The sequence below is a fragment of the Rutidosis leptorrhynchoides genome, chromosome 2 (assembly GCF_046630445.1).
Source record: "Rutidosis leptorrhynchoides isolate AG116_Rl617_1_P2 chromosome 2, CSIRO_AGI_Rlap_v1, whole genome shotgun sequence".
NCBI classification, from domain to species: Eukaryota; Viridiplantae; Streptophyta; class Magnoliopsida; order Asterales; family Asteraceae; genus Rutidosis; species Rutidosis leptorrhynchoides.
This window is the reverse complement of record NC_092334.1, coordinates 490,865,852-490,878,867: the sequence shown is the minus strand read 5'-3', so window position 1 is coordinate 490,878,867 and position 13,016 is coordinate 490,865,852. Positions and strand designations below refer to the sequence as shown.

General features: G+C 35.2%; 2 protein-coding genes across 2 annotated transcripts; both read right to left on the bottom strand.

Annotated features, from left to right (window-relative positions):
- Positions 1-4,166: 4,166 nt before the first annotated feature.
- Positions 4,167-4,640, bottom strand: LOC139889462 (uncharacterized). The gene has a single exon (XM_071872413.1). The coding sequence runs from the start codon at positions 4,638-4,640 to the stop codon at positions 4,167-4,169; it is 474 nt and encodes a 157-aa protein (XP_071728514.1).
- Positions 4,641-4,701: 61 nt separating this feature from the next.
- Positions 4,702-5,247, bottom strand: LOC139889461 (protein FAR1-RELATED SEQUENCE 5-like). The gene has a single exon (XM_071872412.1). The coding sequence runs from the start codon at positions 5,245-5,247 to the stop codon at positions 4,702-4,704; it is 546 nt and encodes a 181-aa protein (XP_071728513.1).
- Between the last annotated feature and the right edge of the window lie 7,769 nt (positions 5,248-13,016).

Here is a 13,016-nt window from a genome sequence, read left to right as displayed (position 1 = left end):
AATTTGTCATTTGTTTGAAGATGTGGATATGGGAGGCATACAAAAACCGAATAGAAGCATACGCTTTCAAGACGGTTAGTGATGGCATCCCTCGTGGACTCCACGAAAAATGGAAGAAGAAAATCATGGGCTGGAATGAGTACGTTGAGTTGATGCAACTCCCGGTATGTCTATGCATATGTGTATGTGCATGTGTATGTATATGTAATCTATATATGTATATGTATAAGTGTATGTATATGTATAAGTGTATGTATATGTATATGAGTATGTATATGTATATGTGTATGTATATGTAAACTGTATATGCGTATGTATATGTGTATGTATGTAAACTTGTATATGTATATAACACAAGGATATCCCTAATGAAGAACGACCTCTTATTCATTGGAGACCTACCAAGACAGAGGTTAAGTGTGAGTGGTGGGTGGCTAGTGTGAATTATTTCAAGAACCCCCGATGCTAAAGTTCTGATGAATAAAAGTGATGGTCCAAATACAATTTATGATGAGTCGAAGAAGGAGTTGACGGATATGATAGAGAAACTGGCAAAGAGATTAGATGATCAGGAAAAGAAACATGCCCAGGAGATGAAGGTGATGAGTGATCGGGTTGAGACTGGCATCTATGTTACACGTGAGACACTAAAGATAGTGCAGGGTTTACATCATTCTAGAGCCAAGCATCAGAAAAGTATTTTAAATCTCTATGGTATGTTACAGAATCTTCAACAACAACAAGTACATGTAAATTTCTTATTTTATAATTCCTAGTGTATAAATTTTAAGTATAAACTCTATGGTGATGGTGAAATAAAGTAGTGCAGAATGACAGTGGAATAGTCGACCATACAAGGGGTCGACTGTCACAATAATACATTATAGTCGACCACTTTTGGGGTCGACCATAGTATAATAACACTAAAGTCGACGAGAATTAAGGTCGACTATATGCAGGCTATTCTATTACTTAAAATGTATTTATTTATTTATTTATTTATTTTATTTGACAAGATGATGGTGATTTCATTGGTGGATGGGTGTCAGATATAGAAGTTCAAAAAACCAAGAAAGATTTGCAATCACCGGTGATTCAGAGGAAGGTTAGTATGTCTCCATACGCTAGTGTGAAGGTTGCTTCACCGGTAATTCAGAGGAAAAGCAAAAGGGACCGTCGGGTTACAAGGTCTAGGATGTCTCCTTACGTTACACCATCACAGATAATGAAAAGGGTTGGTAAAAAGGTTGACACACCCGAGAAAGAAATGCCGATAAAACAACAGTGGATTAGGAGACAAAAGGTTCCGGTAGATGCTGATACTTTTATTCTAGAAATCATTGACGGTTTAATTCATGAATCTGGATTTATCTATCCCAGGACTCCCACCATATATGCGAATGAAAGGAATCTGAAAGGCCCTACGACACCGGAAAAGATGATCGATCCAAATGTCGAGTGCCTTTCAGTATTTGTTCGGGGCCTATCCAATGGATTTATATTCAGTACTGACGAGTTTTGGGAGCGGATCTATGGTAAATTTGAAGGCGGGTGGCTAGATAACTTTGTAAGTTTTTATAAACTTAATATTAATATCGTAAATTTAAATGTCTATAATAATATTGACGAACTCCTTGTTAATTGCAGAATATTAATGGTTGGGCATCTATGTTGTTGCGGTGGAGCTACCGTTTAGATCAAATGGATTTTCAGCCGTTAAAGAATCGTCAAAGATGTGCGATCATGCCGGTGGACATGATTAAGTGGATGCGGGTTTTTAAGTCGGGTATAACAGTTGACCCAGATTACACCAATACCGATATCACATGTTATGCCGGTACGAGACTCCCTTTCCCACATTGGTTGAAGTGTCAGAAGGTTAGTATCCTTTTACATATACAGTTTAAATATACATACATATATAAATATACTTTATATATATACTTTACACTTATATGTTTAAATTTAATAGGTAGGTCCTATTCCCAACACCGTTGGAAGATGCCAATCACTGGGTGCTTATTGTTCTTGATCTGAAGGACTTCACCGTCGTCGTTTATGATAGTTTTATCAAGCATAAAACAATTCAAGACCTCACTTTTTATGTTTCTGAGTTGGGTCAATGTCTGCCGGAGTTCTTGAGGGCTATTAGTTACACTCCTCCACCACTGGTTTCGATGCCATATACATTCACTTATATCGACACACCTCAGCAGAGTGGATTGTATGGTGACTGTGATGTATGGGTTTGCATACACACGGAGCGTTTAGCTTGTGAACTAACGTATCCATTTGAGAAAGATTTGGCGAAGGTTGTAATGAAATATAGACACAAGATGGGAGGACATTCTTTAGATCCCGATTCGAAGTACGAAGAAGGTGATATGTTTAAGCTGATTGTGTATTTTGAACAAGTTGTGTATTTTGATAGTGATGATGATTACGAAGATGAATACGTCAATCCAAAATCAACTTATGACCAGCCAATTAAGTATAATCCCGAACCAGATGATATATTTTGGAACATTCCACCGTTACTATCTAACACCCAAACCGAAATGAAACCTAGATCAATGACAATATATGAAACCCCATGATATGCCCGAATCAGACGGTTTATTTATGCGGTGTCTTTAGGTTGCAAAACGTCAATTCAGGATATCAACAGAAGAAGTTGATTGTTAAATTTATATATGCTTGCCCTAAATCTATTATTCCTTCCTATGGCTTAGCAAGGGCAAATATGACCTAGGGTCGTTCCTTGATCAGCCGAATTTGAAGCGGAGCTTATTCAGATAATTTAGTAATTAAGATTGGGTTTATACACAATTTAGTATCCAATACTAGTGGCCAGGTACACCTTGTGTGGAGAGGCAGGATTCTTTTGGTCCCAATAAATTGGCGACTATTTGAAAAATCCAACAACCAAGTTCAACCGATTTATTCTAGACACCACTTTATCCGTAATATCAAATTATGTAAAGGCAATAGTTGGGTTGATTTGATTTATAATTGTATTTAAAATATTAAAGAAATATAATTAAAATAAGCTAGCTAGCATGCAACAACTAAGGACAAAGAAGACGTGGTTCACCATGATTTAAGATAACGTAGTGTTGGAATGATTGCGAGACACTCATTGGATAGATATACCTTGGTGTAAACACTAGATTCCCTACTAATTGATTTCTCGATTAGCATGTCACGAGGAACTAGGCTATCATGATTCTGATAGGATGGACTATGCTCAACTCCCGAGGCTTTACCTGGTTTAAGGATATAAGCGGCTCATCTTGGATCAACTCCCGACGCTTTATCTGGTTTAAGGATATAAGCGGCTCATCTTGGATGCAGGCATACCTTGGGCGCACGAATAAAGTAGCATAGCCATATATATATATATATATATATATATATATATATATATATATATATATATATATATATATATATATATATATATATATATATATATATATATATATATATATATATATATATATATATATAAGGGAAAAGTGAATATGAGTAACAGCACCATATAAGCTTGTATGCAAACCCACCAAATACTACGTAGTTTTGATGTAAAAATTGGAAATCCAATAACTACCGCCTATAATCAAGTTTCACATATGGCTGCAATATTCCTCCCAAATTTCTTATCCTTAACGACGATACACTCGTGATACCAACGTATTTGTCTTTTTGCGTTCTTCAATTCCGTATTCTAAACTCATTCCGATCAAATACATCAATTGCAGGTTATTAAATTCGATTCATTTATGTCATTGCGTACCAAATCATAATTAATTTTTTATTCTTCAATTTCTCCTACCTTTTTTATATTCACACATTGATCAGAATGCTTACTTTCATTGTGATCACCCACAACGATATCAGGTAAATTTGATTAATTTAGTTTGTTCCCTACAAAACTTAGATCGATTGTTTCTACCTTTTGTTAATTATGTGTTTCTGACGTTCAATCATATGTTGATTCAGTAAATTCACTTCAACACTTCATGAGATTGTGTGACATAACACGTGTTGTATGGCTGTGAGTACTTGATTAGATGCATATAAGATGTTTGATAAAATGCTTGAGTGACAATAGACTAAACTTTCATTCTGTTATAAAGAACCCGATAAGTACCACAATTTAGAAGTCACAATTGCTGTAACAGGTGCTGGAGATCCCGAACGGATATTTGAGGCATCATGTTTACTTGGGAACTACTTGCATTGGAATCTCGTGAAGGATTGTCAATTTGTGGCGAGTTTTTGTGAATCGTATGTTCCTCTAAAAACTTCTCCAAAAGAGTATCTAGTTTCTTCATGGCAGAGGGTGACTCTTTCGCTTGTTCGACCGCTTTCACATATTTCGATTGAACACACCACAAACTTAAGGCACTAACTATTTTTTCATTATCTTCAAGTCTATTGTTATAATTATCTACTCTGTACCTAGCATCAAGTGTCCACCTTGGAAAGATATAGTGATCAGGAAGATTCTCAACATGCTTCTTCTTCAAAACATACAAGATATGTTTACATAAAATTCCAAATGTTTCAAACTTGGAATAAGAACATGTGACATCTAACTTATCTGAAAATCGAATGTTCACAGTTCTCCAATACATCTTCTCAATATTAACTAGACCAACTTTATATTGGATCTCTTCTTAGCTTTTACTTAAAGTCTCATGAGTATAATTTTTGTATCCATTCTTTATGAAAAACATAAAACATCTTGCTTGTATAACGCGTGCCTGCTTTCTCTTCTATTGGGTTAACTGAAGAAAGAACCGCCTTAGTTTTCATGGTTTTGAAGTCTTCATCTTCTTCAGCAGCTCGTCGAAACTCCACAGCTTTATCATATTGGACTACAAATTCGTTAAGCATAGTATTGGAAGTAACATATCCGTCAAAGTAGGAATGAATACTCTCACTTCTTCCACTTGTTGTCATTCCAGCAAAAAAACAATCTTTTAAAAAGACTTTAGCCCAACGGGTACGTTGGTTATACATCTCGTTTGACAAGTTGTGACTTTGAAGGTTATACTTATCACGTATAATTTTCCATCGAGTTTCAAATTCATCCGTTGTATGACTCTTAACCCACTGTTTGTACATATCTTTAAAATCACTATAACGTGCTTTAAGAGGCCCAAGATGTTCCAATTCATTCTTCTTAATGTGCCATGCACAATATCGATGACGGGCATTAGGAAAAACTTTTTTTGGCATTGATCACCGCTTTATCTTGATCAGTAATTATTGCAGTTGGGTACATGTTAAACTTTCACTTAAATAATTGTTGAATTAGCCAAACAAATGTTTCTTCTTTTTCATTCTCTAGTAACGCACCTCCAAATAGTATCGACTGACGGTGATGATTCACGCCAACAAATGGAGAAAATGGCATCCTACATCTGTTTGTCATATACATCACATCTGTAGTGACCCGAACTTTTCCATGTTTATATATATTAATTGAGATTGATATTTACATGATTAAATATTTCCAACATGTTAATCAATCAAACTTGTTAAGACTTGATTAATTGAAATATGTTTCATATAGACAATTGACCACCCAAGTTGACCGGTGATTCACGAACGTTAAAACTTCTAAAAACTATATGATGACATATATATGGATATATATATATATATATATATATATATATAGTTAACATGATACTATGATAAGTAAACATATCATTAAGTATATTAACAATTAACTACATATGTAAAAACAAGACTACTAACTTAATGATTTTTAAACGAGACATATATGTAACGATTATCGTTGTAAAGACATTTAATGTATATATATCATATTAAGAGATATTCATACATGATAATATCATGATAATATAATAATTTAAAATCTCATTTGATATTATAAACATTGGGTTAACAACATTTAACAAGATCGTTAACCTAAAGGTTTCAAAACAACACTTACATGTAACGACTAACGATGACTTAACGACTCAGTTAAAATGTATATACATGTAGTGTTTTAATATGTATTTATACACTTTTGAAAGACTTCAATACACTTATCAAAATACTTCTACTTAACAAAAATGCTTACAATTACATCCTCGTTCAGTTTCATCAACAATTCTACTCGTATGCACCCGTATTCGTACTCGTACAATACACAGCTTTTAGATGTATGTACTATTGGTATATACACTCCAATGATCAGCTCTTAGCAGCCCATGTGAGTCACCTAACACATGTGGGAACCATCATTTGGCAACTAGCATGAAATATCTCATAAAATTACAAAAATATGAGTAATCATTCATGACTTATTTACATGAAAACAAAATTACATATCCTTTATATCTAATCCATACACCAACGACTAAAAACACCTACAAACACTTTCATTCTTCAATTTTCTTCATCTAATTGATCTCTCTCAAGTTCTATCTTCAAGTTCTAAGTGTTCTTCATATATTCTACAAGTTCTAGTTACATAAAATCAAGAATACTTTCAAGTTTGCTAGCTCACTTCTAATCTTGTAAGGTGATCATCCAACCTAAAAAAATCTTTGTTTCTTACAGTAGGTTATTATTCTAATACAAGTTAATAATCATATTCAAACTTTGGTTCAATTTCTATAACTATAACAATCTTATTTCAAGTGATGATCTTACTTGAACTTGTTTTCGTGTCATGATTCTGCTTCAAGAACTTCGAGCCATCCAATGATCCGTTGAAGCTAGATCCATTTTTCTATTTTCCAGTAGGTTTATCCAAGGAACTTAAGGTAGTAATGATGTTCATAACATCATTTGATTCATACATATAAAGCTATCTTATTCGAAGGTTTAAACTTGTAATCACTAGAACATAGTTTAGTTAATTCTAAACTTGTTCGCAAACAAAAGTTAATCCTTCTAACTTGACTTTTAAAATCAACTAAACACATGTTCTATATCTATATGATATGCTAACTTAATGATTTAAAACCTGGAAACACGAAAAACACCGTAAAACCGGATTTACACCGTCGTAGTAACACCGCGGGCTGTTTTGGGTTAGTTAATTAAAAACTATAATAAACTTTGATTTAAAAGTTGTTATTCTGAGAAAATGATTGTTATTATGAACATGAAACTATATCCAAAAATTATGGTTAAACTCAAAGTGGAAGTATGTTTTCTAAAATGGTCATCTAGACGTCGTTCTTTCGACTGAAATGACTACCTTTACAAAAACGACTTGTAACTTATTTTTCCGACTATAAACCTATACTTTTTCTGTTTAGATTCATAAAATAGAGTTCAATATGAAACCATAGCAATTTGATTCACTCAAAACGGATTTAAAATGAAGAAGTTTTGGGTAAAACAAGATTGGATAATTTTTCTCATTTTAGCTACGTGAAAATTGGTAACAAATCTATTCCAACCATAACTTAATCAACTTGTATTGTATATTATGTAATCTTGAGATACCATAGACACGTATACAATGTTTTGACCTATCATGTCGACACATCTATATATATTTCGGAACAACCATAGACACTCTATATGTGAATGTTGGAGTTAGCTATACAGGGTTGAGGTTGATTCCAAAATATATATAGTTTGAGTTGTGATCAATACTGAGATACGTATACACTGGGTCGTGGATTGATTCAAGATAATATTTATCGATTTATTTCTGTACATCTAACTGTGGACAACTAGTTGTAGGTTATTAACGAGGACAGCTGACTTAATAAACTTAAAACATCAAAATATATTAAAAGTGTTGTAAATATATTTTGAACATACTTTGATATATATGTATATATTGTTATAGGTTCGAGAATCAACCAGTGGCCAAGTCTTACTTCCCGACGAAGTAAAAATCTGTGAAAGTGAGTTATAGTCCCACTTTTAAAATCTAATATTTTTGGGATGAGAATACATGCAGGTTTTATAAATGATTTACAAAATAGACACAAGTACGTGAAACTACATTCTATGGTTGAATTATTGAAATCGAATATGCCCCTTTTTATTAAGTCTGGTAATCTAAGAATTAGGGAACAGACACCCTAATTGACGCGAATCCTAAAGATAGATCTATTGGGCCTAACAAACCCCATCCAAAGTACCGGATGCTTTAGTACTTCGAAATTTATATCATATCCGAAGGGTGTCCCGGAATGATTGGGATATTCTTATATATGCATCTTGTTAATGTCGGTTACCAGGTGTTCACCATATGAATGATTTTTATCTCTATGTATGGGATGTGTATTGAAATATGAAATCTTGTGGTCTATTATTATGATTTAATATATATAGGTTAAACCTATAACTCACCAACATTTTTGTTGACGTTTTAAGCATGTTTATTCTCATGTGATTATTATGAGCTTTCGATGTCGCATACTTAAATAAGGACGAGATTTGGAGTCCATGCTTGTATGATATTGTGTAAAAACTGCATTCAAGAAACTTATTTTGTTGTAACATAATTGTATTGTAAACCATTATGTAATGGTCGTGTGTAAACAGGATATTTTAGATTATCATTATTTGATAATCTACGTAAAGCTTTTTAAACCTTTATTGATGAAATAAAGGTTATGGTTTGTTTTAAAATGAATGCAGTCTTTGAAAAACGTCTCATATAGAGGTCAAAACCTCGCAACGAAATCAATTAATATGGAACGTTTTTAATCAATAAGAACGGGACATTTCAGTTGGTATCCGAGCGTTGGTCTTAGAGAACCAGAATCTTGCATTAGTGTGTCTTATCGAGTTTGTTAGGATGCATTAGTGAGTCTGGACTTCGACCGTGTTTACTTGAAAAATGATTGCTTAACAAATTTTGTTGGAAACTATATATTTTTAACATGTGAATATTATGTGATATATTAATCTCTTAACGCGCTTGATATTATGTGATAGATGTCTACCTCTAGAACAAGTCCCATTGACTCACCTAATAATAATGAAGAGTCAAATGTAAATTGGAATGATTCGTGAACTTATTCACAAGTTCCCGAAGAGGAACCGGAAGAAGAGTCGGAACCGGAAGAAGAATCGGAACCGGAAGAAGAATCGGAACTGGATGAAGAAATAGAACCGGTGGGAGAAATAATAAAACGGTTAAGTAAAAGAAAATCCTCAACCAACCGACCAAGGTTAATTATGGTCAATGGTGTTTCCGCCAAGGAAGCAAAATATTGGGAGGATTACCAATTCTCCGATGAATCGGATTCCGACGAGAATTCCGATGATGTTATAGAAATTACCCCAACTGAATTTAAAAAGGCAAAAGAAAATAATAAGGGAAAGGGCATAAAAATAGAGAAATCTAATTCCAACCCCGATGAACTTTATATGTATCGTCAACCCCCGAAGTCCTTAAGTTGTAACAATGACCCGGGAACCTCTAAACCACCAGGTTTTTCTAAACCAATGTGGAAAACGACGGCTCGTATTAGGGGAACATCATATATCCCTAGAAACTTGGCAAAACGAACTAAAACCGAAGAAGAAGAAACAAGCGAGTCGGAATAAGATAGTTGTATTCGTGTGGTGTAATATATGTAATATAGTGTGCTTATGCTTTATGATATATGTAAAAATTGCTTGTATTAATAAGTATTTTTTTTTATGAATCTAACTCTTGTCTATTTTACAGTATAAAAACACAAAATGGATAGACAACCCAATATTTTAAGAGACCTACCCGGAGACATGATTGATGAAATCTTGTCTAGAGTCGGTCAGAATTCTTCGGCACAACTATTTAAGGCGAGATCAGTTTGTAAGACATTCGAAGAACGTTCCAAGAATGCCTTGGTTTATAAAAGGTTTTCGTTCGAAAGATGGGGGATATCACATTGGGAAATCCATAAGTTACGATGTGTTTACTTTGACGCATATATTACGGGGAACCCAAATGCTATTTTACGCAATGGGTTAAGAAATTATTTTGACTCAATATATCCGAATATTGGACTTCGTGATTTAGAAAAAGCGGCTTACATGCAACATAAAGAAGCATGTTATGCTTACGGATTAGTAATGTTCGCTTCTCACCAAAGTGAGAACAAGAACATCGGGCTACAACTATTAAACAAAACGTTCCCACAAGTGACGGAGTCGGTAATTGGGGTAAGAAATGAGGTTTTTAGATTGTTACGGGACTGTTGGACATTACGTAACCCTCGTCCCTTTGACGATGTTACAACATGCTGTCTTATCAACGGCCATAACGGTTATGTTCCACAAGACCAAGGATGGGAAGTAATCCTAGTAAAACCAGAATGCATGACTTGTTTATGGACGTATGAATTGCGTGTCTTTATTGCCTTTGCTGAACGACTTGTGTACTAGCTAGAATTATCTTCACAACCATCTTGTATCAAATTTATTATGTGCTATATTTCATGCTATATGTAAAATAAGCGGTATTGTAAGTTTGTAAAATATTGTGTAAAAGTTTGAACGCGAAATATTATTATAATCAGTTTTTCATATAGAATTGTAGTAGTTGAATTGTATATTAGCTACTAAGTATGAACTTAACGGGTAGGTACTACCCGAATTTAAACTTATAAAATGCTAATTTGAAGAAAAAGCTTTTATAAATGAGTTCATATTATGCTACGAAATACTATTAACTACTCTTAATATTCTGTATGATTAACTTGTTCCATTTGACTATTTTGAAGGAAATGGCACCGACTACTCGACACACCGTGAATATGAATGAAGAGGAATTCCGTACTTTTCTAGCTTCAAACATAGCCGCAGTACAGGCTGCGCTACATACCAACAATAACCTTGGATCTAGCAGTACAGGAAATCGTGTAGGATGCACCTACAAAGAATTCACTGCCTGCAAACCTTTGGAATTTGATGGAACTGAAGGACCGATCGGATTGAAATGGTGGACCGAGAAGGTCGAATCGGTGTTTGCCATAAGTAAGTGTACTGAAGAGGACAAAGTGAAGTACGCTACGCATACCTTCACAGGTTCTGCGTTAACATGGTGGAATACCTATCTAGAGCAAGTGGGACAAGACGATGCGTACGCACTACCGTGGTCAGCATTCAAGCACTTGATGAACGAGAAGTACCGTCCCAGAACCGAGGTCAATAAGCTCAAGACAGAACTTAGAGGGTTACGAACCCAAGGATTTGATATTACCACGTACGAAAGACGATTCACAGAATTGTGCCTATTGTGTCCGGGAGCATTCGAAGATGAGGAAGAGAAGATCGACGCGTTTGTGAAAGGATTACCGGAAAGAATCCAAGAAGATATAAGTTCACACGAGTCCGCCTCCATACAACATGCATGTAGAATGGCTCACAAACTAGTGAACCAGATTGAAGAAAGAATTAAAGAACAGACTGCTGAAGAGGCCAATGTGAAGCAAGTCAAAAGAAAGTGGGAGGAAAATGGTGATAAGAATCACCAATACAACAACAACAGCAATTACAACAATAATCGCAACAATTATCCCAACAATCGCAACATCAATCGCAACTACAACAAATGGCCCAACAACAACAACAACAACAACAACAGCAACTACAATAATCATCCCAACAACAATAATAACCGCAACAACAACAACAATCAGAAGCAGCTATGCCAAAGGTGTGAAAAGTATCACTCGGGGTTCTGCACCAAATTTTGCAACAAGTGTAAAAGAAATGGTCATAGCGCGGCGAAGTGTGAGGTCTACAGACCAGGGGTTAATAGAACGAAAGGAACAAATGGTGACGGAACGAGTAATGGCAGAGCAAGTAGTGTCGGAGCAAGTTATACCAATGTAGTTTGTAATAAATGTGGAAAACCGGGCCACATTATTAGAAATTGCCCGAACCAGGAGAACACGAATGGACAAGGCCGCGGAAGAGTTTTCAATATTAATGCGGCAGAGGCACAGGAAGACCCGGAGCTTGTTACGTGTACGTTTCTTATTGACAATAAATCTGCTTACGTTTTATTTGATTCGGGTGCGGATAGAAGCTATATGAGTAGAGATTTTTGTGCTAAATTAAGTTGTCCATTGACGCCTTTGGATAGTAAATTTTTACTCGAATTAGCAAATGGTAAATTAATTTCAGCAGATAATATATGTCGGAATCGAGAAATTAAACTGGTTAGCGAAACATTTAAGATTGATTTGATACCAGTAGAGTTAGGGAGTTTTGATGTGATAATCGGTATGGACTGGTTGAAAGAAGTGAAAGCAGAGATCGTTTGTTACAAAAATGCAATTCGCATTATACGAGAAAAAGGAAAACCCTTAATGGTGTACGGAGAAAAGGGCAACACGAAGCTACATCTTATTAGTAATTTGAAGGCACAAAAACTAATAAGAAAAGGTTGCTATGCTGTTCTAGCACACGTCGAGAAAGTACAAACTGAAGAAAAGAGCATCAATGATGTTCCCATTGCAAAAGAATTTCCCGATGTATTTCCGAAAGAATTACCGGGATTACCCCCACATCGATCCGTTGAATTTCAAATACATCTTGTACCAGGAGCTGCACCAATAGCTCGTGCTCCTTACAGACTCACACCCAGCGAGATGAAAGAACTGCAAAGCCAACTACAAGAACTTTTAGAGCGTGGTTTCATTCGACCAAGCACATCACCGTGGGGAGCTCCTGTTTTGTTTGTCAAGAAGAAAGATGGTACATTCAGGTTGTGTATCGACTACCGAGAGTTGAACAAACTTACCATCAAGAACCGCTACCCACTACCGAGAATCGACGACTTATTTGATCAACTACAAGGCTCGTCTGTTTATTCAAAGATTGACTTACGATCCGGGTATCATCAAATGCGGGTGAAAGAAGATGATATTCCAAAGACTGCTTTCAGAACACGTTACGGTCATTACGAGTTTATGGTCATGCCGTTTGGTTTAACTAATGCACCAGCTGTGTTCATGGACCTTATGAACCGAGTGTGTGGACCATACCTTGACAAGTTTGTCATTGTTTTCATTGATGACATA

What these genes read in the sequence shown, in the direction of transcription:
- LOC139889462 (XM_071872413.1), bottom strand. Translation starts at nt 4,640, where the DNA reads ATGTATTGGAGAACTGTGAACATTCGATTTTCAGATAAGTTAGATGTC.
- LOC139889461 (XM_071872412.1), bottom strand. Translation starts at nt 5,247, where the DNA reads ATGCCAAAAAAAGTTTTTCCTAATGCCCGTCATCGATATTGTGCATGG.